Below are 8,878 nucleotides of genomic sequence, written 5' to 3'. Positions count from 1 at the left end.
TCTCTCTCTCTCTCTCTCTCTCTCTCTCTCTCTCTCTCTCTCTCTCTGATGATAGTATTTCTCATCAGTGTGTGTTTTGTAACTTGATAGGCTAGGAGAAGACCAGATTTCATGGTAAGGCTGGCAGAAATATATGTGTGTGTGTGGGCAGAGCTTTGTGTGTTCAGTATGTGTGAATGTAAAGTGTCACAGCTGCTGTCACTGTTTAGATGAAGCGACTGCTGAGCTGCTGTGCAGTTTGTCTTCCGCTTCTGGCTGTCAGCAGCCTGCATCCCTCCACCAAAGCACACGTTTCTTTTTTTGATTTAAATATTCCTTCAACAGGCAGATTGGTTCAAGAGACAAAATGTTTTGTCAGGATGATTTTAATGTTTGTTGTTGTAATACTCATTTCAGCCACAAGAGGCTGAAGGGCACCATTATCCCATGTTCTCCACAGGATTAAGATCATTCATGTTTTCTTCCAGGTCATTTATATAACTTGCTAACACACACGCACACACATATTTATTTTTTTACCTGTTCTTAAGGCATAAACACAGGAGAGAAAATAGTTTACGATAACCCACAGCCTCGCGTTCCCTCACACGGGCCTGCTGTATGCAACAAAGGGACCTGACACCAGATACTTTGCCGTGACCCGCTGGGCTCAGGTCAAGTAGTCGAAGTAAGCCTGGTGACAACATCCTTAAATATAGCTCCAGATAAGAGGAAAGGTGAGAGCAAGACATAATCGAACTTCCATGACTTGTTCATGATCTCATAGAGTCGTTGAATCCTAACAAAGTAATTGTTAATCTTCAAAATTATGATTTGAGCAAATTACACCAGTTAGTTTACATGAATAGATGCTACAATCTTTTTTTTTTTTGTCGATTGGTGTTCCATGTGGACAAAAGCGGTAGAGTTTCTGATCAGCAGATTCCCTTTACAAAACCTCTTATTTTACTGCAGCAGGGTGTGACAGTCTGGCCCGGTCAGTCTTGGTTCTACAGTGCCTCCCTTCCCTCCAGCGGGCCCAGCAACACGGCCTTAAACTGACATTGTTTCATAACCATAAAAAAGCTATGACGACATCTTGTAAACCAGCGCGGTTTGTTTTTTTACTTGGACTGCCGAGCAGTGACGTAGGGACGCCGTAAACGGCTCTGGTAGCGGTAGAGACCTGTCAATCACAAGTAGCCCCGCCCTAGCATACCCTGCTTTATGGTCTGTTTGACTCTAAATGGACCATAATTTACTAAATGAACATTACGCTGTATTGAAGAAGACTTCAAACTAGAGATTGAGACCATAAACTCATGTTTACTGAGGGAATAAATCAAGAGAGAAGTAGTCATTTTCTCATAGACTTCTATACAACCGGAGGAGTCGCCCCCTGCTGGACACTAGAGAGAATGCAGCTTTAACACACTTCCTTATTGGCTTCAACTTTCAGAACCAGAGGTTGCTTCCTGGTTTGGAGTCTCGAGATTTCTGCCTCCACCCCAATACAGTAGAGGTCAATTGAATATAGTTTGTGTCGTTCCCACAGTTGAAAGATGATCTTTTAAAACAAGACAGAAAGCTTCATAAATAATGCGCAGTGTCCTTTAGAGTTATCACGTCTGTGGAATGAAGTCTTATGCAGCGCTTTCATGTTGCTTATTGGTTTTAAATATACATCTGCTCTGCAGCTTTCAGTTGTTGCGTTTGCTTTTTGCTGTTTGCACCGAATACAGGAAGGTCTCATTTTACTGTTTGACATTGTCAAGAATAAGAAAGATGTAATGCCACGCAGTGAAAGTAACCGTCGGTTTGAGATCACAGCGTGAATGTAGTCGATTCCATTTCGCATGAACTCCGTGTGTGTGTGTACTTGGTGTCTCCAGGTGTCCAAGAGGCTGACTCCCAGGGTAAGAGTTGTAGTCTCATCAGCTTGTCTTCTGTTACATACTGTACATTTCACAGACGCACGTACACAGGTCTGTGTGCTAATTAGCCAAAAGCCTAGCTTAGCTTCAGGCTAAAGCTACTGCTAACGGTTGCAAGTGTTTACTTTTTTCAGACAGGAATAATGAAACGGCAGCTGATAAATCTGTGTGCTTCACTCCACTGATGCAAAGATCATATTAAGTGTAATAAGCTTTGAGAGTGCACATTGTGTTTCATGTAGCCAACAGGATGCGGTGTCACTGATGTCTGAGGTCAGAGTTGCTTCCTGCATCAGACCCACTGCACACTTCATCTCCACCAGATCCAGCTCAGTCTGCCTTCTTCTTCTTCATTCTCTGTACCTTTCTTCACACTTTTTATTTGTTTATTCGTAACACCACAATGAATCCTATCAGAGCTCACACGCTCAGGGTGAATCTGACACCAGTGGAGGGCAGCTCTAATAACATTCATCAGTGTGTCACTGTTAAATGTGACCGTCCTCTCAACAACTGTTGGATGGATTGTCATGAATTGTCATGTTTGATTCAGACATTAATGTCCCACTCAGGATGAATTTGAATAACATTTTTTCCATTTCTGTTCTGCAATGTTTTTACTTATATAGTATATAATACATACTATCTAATTGGTATTCATAGTGATGTGTTTACAAGCCTGGGAAATGAATTGAGAGACAGTTTATGGCTAAAAATAACCAGATGGTCTCCGGTGAATTTGACAGACCACGGTACTTCATCACAGTGATGGATATGAAAATCCAATCATTAATGATCAGGACTGATTTCTGATCATGCGAGTGTGGAGCATCAGCAGAAGAAACAATGGGGTGGACGTGGCTGTTGAAACAGTTTGAAAAGTCAGCAGCCATACAGTCTGAGTCTGACTGTGATGTAGCCTCTGGGGACATCGGTCTATACTTCTTGGGTTGCGGTGTAGCCAGCGGATATCCGGACCAAGACTTCCTTTTACGTGTGCCGGTTATTATTTACAACTTGAGACTGGACCTGGAGTTGAGTGACAGCGTGTCCAACCAGTTTGTTTCACAGAGGGCCGGTTCAGCTGAGCTAATTGAAAGCTAAAGCAGTGTCAGGCGATGGCCGGCGGGTTCCCAGACTGCATTTCAGCCTGCATTGAAACAAAGCCTGCTCCAACGTGATTGGTTAATATTTCTCAGTGAGAAACCAGAATGCGTCCGATCTTGCCCCGTTGCCCACAGGACAGATTAGCCTCGGTCACACTCTTATGGACATCAGCCAGCTTCCAGTGGAATCCATCATTGTGTGGACACGGAATAATGTGTATTGTTGGTGTGTGGGCTCTGACCTCCACACACCCAGCTCAGCCCAGCAGAGAGGGGTGTGACGGTAATAACGGTGTCCTACAGAATAATGTCTCTTCACTGTATGATGTCTCCCTGTCTCTCACTCTCTCTATGCTGCTCTCCCCGGCAGCAAGACTCACAAGATGAAGGGCTTTATTACCATGGAGATAGTGATTCTGAGCATCCTTCCAATGCTTTGGCAAGTCTCTCTCTGTCTGTCTCTGGGTCTGTCTGTCTGTCTGTCTCTCTCTGTCTCTCTGTCTGTCCTTCCTCGTGTTCTCCTCCTCCTCCCTCTGTCCTGGTCTGCATGCCTTGTCGTCTCCTTCTGTCTCAGCTCCGTTCAGCGCTGCTGTCCTGAAGAAATGACGGCAAATAACACGTGTAGCATAACAAGTTTGGAGTTTGACAGACCGGGAGGAAGAAGCTGTTGATTTGCATTGTGGGAAGTGTAGGATCCAATGCTTCCCATACGAGGGACTAAAAGTCTCTGTTGTATCAATGCTGACCTTTGTTTTTTAGGGAGAATGTTAGAATGTATTAATTCATTAATTTAGAACTTTCTTCTCTGTTGCCTAATTTCTAACATCACTTTAATATTTAGAAATATTCCATTAATATTTCTCCGACATCAGTGTTGTTTATGCCTTGTGATTTATATCAGCTTTCATTTATCTATTAAAAAACGCTCTGATGCATTGAGTTTGAGTAATTACGATCACTGTTTTAGCAAGCTGCCTTCTTAACAGGCATCATTTCATCCTAAAGAAGGCACTTTGATTTGTATCAGTAAAACAAGTGGATCAGAGAGTGGCTAACAGTGAATAGCATCCCGTTACATCTCATAAAACCTGAGGGGACATCTCTCTGCTACTCGCTAGCATTAGCAGCGTTGGTTCGGTTAGCTTGCAGATGGTGTCGTCTAAATACACTCGCAGAGAGATAAAGCCCATCTCAGCCGTTCATTACACGTTCAATAATGCTGTGTCAGGTGTCGGTGGTGCAGGTCTAGCCTGTTGTGGTCCCACTGACCGGTCTGTGTTCTGTGCAGAACCTTCCAGTTTTGAGATACGGGGCGCCGGTCACAATGTTCCAGGACCAGGTTCCTCTGCTACCGGGAGAGAGCGTCCAGACTACAGGTGAGTTCGCCTCCGCCGTCCTGCAGCCCTGTGTGACGGAAGCCCCGAGAGGACAAAAACTCTTCTGGTGCTCCGTTGTGAAGCCTGATGTAAATGGTTTTCTCTCTCATGTTTAGGACTTAGAGATGCTAAATTCAATACTCAGAGCATGAATATAGTAACTATGTTTTTAGTGCACGTGAGCGTGCCCCACTGGTTAGTTCTGCACTGCTCGCGTACGGCAGTCCAGCGTCACAGTGGAAGTGTAGCGCCCATCCTCTGGGTCCCCCTCAGGTTAACACTGTTCGCTCTGTCAGCAGTTTTCCTGTTGTTTGCGCTGTTCGTAAGTAAGGAGGGGAAACTATTTATCTCTGACTAAGAAAAAGAACCACAGGATTATTTTTTTTCTCTGGGCTTCCGTTCTGTGTCCATATTCATCATGTAGTAGGCAATATATTATACATATATCTATATTTTCAAACAGCATAGTCTTACCTTTCTTACCTGCCCATAAATCAATACCTTTTTGTTTCTTTGTGTGTGACGTGCAGTTAAGGATGTGATGTACATCTGTCCGTTCAGTGGTCTGGTTAATGGAACCCTGACCATCACAGACTACAAGCTCTACTTCACCAGCGTGGAACGGGTACTTCAGATTTATTATTTTACACCTTTACTTTACAATCACAGTACTCTGTGTGTTTTTGCAGCTGTGTGTTAATGTCTGTGCACATCCAGGAGTCTCCGTTCGTTCTCGACGTGAACCTGGGAGTCATCAGCAGACTGGAGACCATCAGTGTTCCCAACCAGGGAGAGAATACCAAGGGACTGGAGCTGGTCTGCAAGGTACCAGAGAATCAGGGACACCATTTCAGCAGTAACTGACGAGTCTGCGTTGACACTAACGATTTGTGTTCTCTCTGTGTCCTCCCTTTGTCATCAGGACATGAGGAGTCCTAGGTTCGCCTACAAGACGGAGGAAAGCCATCCGGACGTGGTGGAGCTGCTGTCCAAACATGCCTTCCCCCTCTCCCACAGCCTGGTCAGTCTCACTCAGTATTCACTAATGGAGGCTACACAATTGGCAGTGTTTACTGGTGGGATGCCAGTGAGGGATCATGTCATTGTTATATCATTTTTAACAGTTTTGTTTAGACTAAATAAATGATTTGACGACATCAGTTTGGTTTATGGGAGGTTTTGATGGGATTGCATCGTAAATGGATTAATTCTTTGAAATTAATAATCAATAACTGACTTGATAATGAAACTGAAGGCGGGGCTGTGAACACTAACACGCGTCCTGTGACTCTTTCAGCCCCTGTTCTCCTTCCTGTACCAGGAGCAGTTCCCCGTGGATGGCTGGAAGGTGTACGACCCAGCAGCAGAGTACAGACGTCTGGTGAGTGCACACTCAGACACATCCATCGCTTACCACACACTTCATGGAAACACTCCAAGAATTCTATCAGCAAATCAACAGTTATGTCAAACGCAAAAACTCTTTTTTTTTTTTTTTTTTTTTTCTATCAGTCCACATTTTTTCAAGGAGGATTAAGTCACCTGGAATACTTTTAATGTGAAATGTCTGCACAGGAAGTGCTTGATTGGCAGTAGCTTAAAGGGACGGTTTGTCTGAGGTACTTCTCCATAGTCAGTGTATTACTACAGTAGACGTGAGCAGATTAATGTACTTCTGTGTTTAGGTGTGTTCTATATTTGGAATATTTTCCGACAGGAAGCTGAAAGTGAAGCTTATCTATGCTGTCTTTAACAGTGATGGAGAAACGTGCTGTGGAATACTAATTGATATTTTGTATCGCACAACAAGCCTCTCATTCCACAGGCAACACTGCATAGTAACGCTGTATGGAGTACTCTTTATACTGTGTGTGTGTGTGTGTGTGTGTGTGTGTGTGTGTGTGTGTGTGTGTGTGTGTGTGTGTGTGTGTGGGGGGGGGGGGTGTCAGGGCCTCCCTAACGAGAGCTGGGCCATCAGTAAGATGAACAGCAGCTACGAGCTGTGTGACACCTATCCCTCCATCCTGGTGGTCCCTACCCACATCACAGAGGAGGACGTCAGACGGGTGGCAGTGTTCAGAGCCAAGCACCGCATACCGGTCAGTGTCACAAGCACATACTAACATAAGTATATTTATATATTAATAATACTTTTGCAAGACAAAAGACGATACATGAACTGAACAACAAGAACAGTAAATACAGACAAGTTAATATTTAGTCAGTGGAGAAGCTTATTACTATATTACAATATCAACATTAATAACAAAGTCAAGGGGACTGCCGCCCTGTCCACTGGGAAACACGACCCATGCACCGCTAGAGAGCTCCAGAACAGGTCAGCAGGGTTAGTGTTTTTTTTGTTGCGTTGCTGGTGCAGCTTTGAGACTCTAGACCTTTGTAGGAGGCAGCTGGCCCATTGTGCTCCGAATAGAACTCGAGGAGATTTTAATTTTTAAGACGCACTCAAAATGTTTGGCCTCCAGTGCACTCTCCAACCAAAATACACCTGCCTGCTACAGTAGTAGCCTCATCCTTTAGGTTGTTGCACCCTGTCTCTCTCTCAGCATCAAGCCCATCTATTTTTTGTAATTTTTCTTTAGTTAATTAATTTAGTTTTAATTTCCTAAAACAGCAGGTCAGTTTTTAGCAAACATTACTCGAACAGAAGGTAATAGTGAATGAGTTTGGGACTATGTTTAGCAGAGGATGAATCCACATTTGATGCTCTAGTGAGTATGTGTGGCAGCAGGACGGTGTGTGTGTGTGGTATTGAGTCAAAATAAAGGACATTGGTGTGTTGATAAAGCTCACTGATGCGTTTCCTGTCAGTCCTCTGGGTCCTGAAACAACACCTGCTCTTCCTGCAGGTCCTGTCCTGGATCCACCCAGAGACTCAGGCCACCATCGTACGCTGCAGCCAGCCGCTCGTCGGACCATCGGACCGCCGCTGCAAAGAGGACGAGCGCTTCCTCCAAATCATCATGGATGCCAACGCCCAGTCCCACAAGCTCACCATCTTTGACGCCCGACAGAGCAGCGTGGCGGTGACCAACAAGGTGCGACGCGCTGACACTTCTCCTGCTTTCTCGTGTTGCACGTTGACTTATTTTCTTCTCTCTCGCTCTCCCCCTCCCTCTCCCCCTCCCTCTCTCCCTCCCTCCACCGCCTCCCCCCACGTGCAGGCGAAGGACGGAGGGTACGAGAGTGAGAGCTTCTACCCAAACGTGGAGCTCAACTTCCTGGAAATCCCCAACATCCACGTGATGAGGGAGTCTCTGAGGAAGATGAAGGACGTGGTTTACCCCACCATCGATGAAGCCCACTGGCACTCCGCTATCGACCAGACGCACTGGCTGGAGTACATACGGGTAGCTCACAGCACACACTTGTTTCTTCATCACTGTGGGAGTATTTTACTAAGTGTGTGTGTGCGTGTGTGTGCGTGTGTTAGCTGTTATTAGCGGGAGCAGCAAAGATAGCAGACAAGCTGGAATCGGGGAAGACGTCGGTGGTGGTGCACTGCAGCGACGGCTGGGACCGGACCGCTCAGCTCACCTCTCTGGCCATGCTGATGCTGGACAGCCACTACCGCAACCTCCGAGGGTTCCAGGTGACACCGACACTGCGCCGCGATAATCAGCCGTGTGCCGTAGCCTTCCTCCCCGCAGCGTGATAATGTTCTGTGTGTGTGTGTGTTTGCAGGTTCTGGTGGAGAAGGAGTGGGTCAGCTTTGGACACAAGTTTGCCGCCGTAAGGAACAGTCATTGTGATCATCGAAGCATTTTCTGTGGGGTGACAACGACTTTAAATCATTTCTCTGGAGATAAATGCCCAGAATGTAGACATGATGCATTAATGTGATAGAAACACCAAATGAACAACAGGGGAGAAAAGAGACATATTATGGGACACATCACGGCCGCTCTCTGTGTTGAATACTTGTTTCACATAAGAACCTGATTCAGTGTCGGTTAACGTTCTGCTTTGTGCCGCAGCGCGTCGGTCACGGCGACGAGAACCATGCCAACTCGGAGCGCTCACCTCTCTTCGTCCAGTTCATCGACTGCGTCTGGCAGATGACTCGACAGGTAACTAACAGGAAATCAAGATTCACAACCAAGTTGTCTTTCAACAGATTATTACAGCATTTGCAAATGGGCTCCGATCACGCAGAGATCGGTGATCTCCACAGGGTTAAAGTTCCACCTGGCTTTCATCCCTTTGCTCTAAAGGTGTCGTGGACATTTTGAAGCTGTCACTCTTAACCCTTCTGTGCCTCTTGACTGCAGTTCCCAGCAGCCTTTGAGTTCAACGAGCTGTTCCTGATCACCGTGCTGGACCACCTCTACAGCTGTCTATTCGGTACATTCCTGTACAGCAGCGAACAGGAGAGGGCGGCTAAGGTACGTACCCTTCTTCTTCTTGTGTGTGGTGGGGGGGGTGCTGTCTGATGGAGCCGTGTCACATTCAGCTCTTCTGT

The 8,878-nt window shown here is 45.8% G+C and overlaps 1 protein-coding gene across 9 annotated transcripts; it reads left to right on the top strand.

Moving 5' to 3' along the window:
- Positions 1-88: 88 nt before the first annotated feature.
- Positions 89-8,871, top strand: LOC116378068 (myotubularin-related protein 1-like). 9 transcript variants are annotated; one of them, XM_031839873.1, is made up of 15 exons: positions 95-114; positions 1,872-1,895; positions 3,390-3,458; positions 4,308-4,395; positions 4,926-5,020; positions 5,113-5,220; positions 5,318-5,416; positions 5,693-5,776; positions 6,345-6,494; positions 7,266-7,454; positions 7,581-7,766; positions 7,850-8,008; positions 8,101-8,148; positions 8,394-8,486; positions 8,688-8,871. In XM_031839873.1, exons 1-15 carry the CDS (start codon positions 112-114, stop codon positions 8,847-8,849), a joined length of 1,557 nt encoding a protein of 518 aa, XP_031695733.1. In that variant the 5' UTR covers positions 95-111; the 3' UTR covers positions 8,850-8,871. The 9 variants fall into 9 exon arrangements, with proteins under 9 accessions (XP_031695730.1, XP_031695733.1, XP_031695734.1 ...); XM_031839870.1 differs by having other exon boundaries at positions 89-114; positions 1,872-3,458; XM_031839874.1 differs by lacking the exon at positions 1,872-1,895.
- Positions 8,872-8,878: the final 7 nt, after the last annotated feature.

Source organism: Anarrhichthys ocellatus, unplaced genomic scaffold (assembly GCF_004355925.1).
Source record: "Anarrhichthys ocellatus isolate YVR2014 unplaced genomic scaffold, GSC_Weel_1.0 scaffold2028, whole genome shotgun sequence".
Classification (NCBI taxonomy): domain Eukaryota; kingdom Metazoa; phylum Chordata; class Actinopteri; order Perciformes; family Anarhichadidae; genus Anarrhichthys; species Anarrhichthys ocellatus.
Note: the sequence above shows the minus strand (reverse complement) of the source record. Positions and strands in the feature narration are given on the sequence as shown.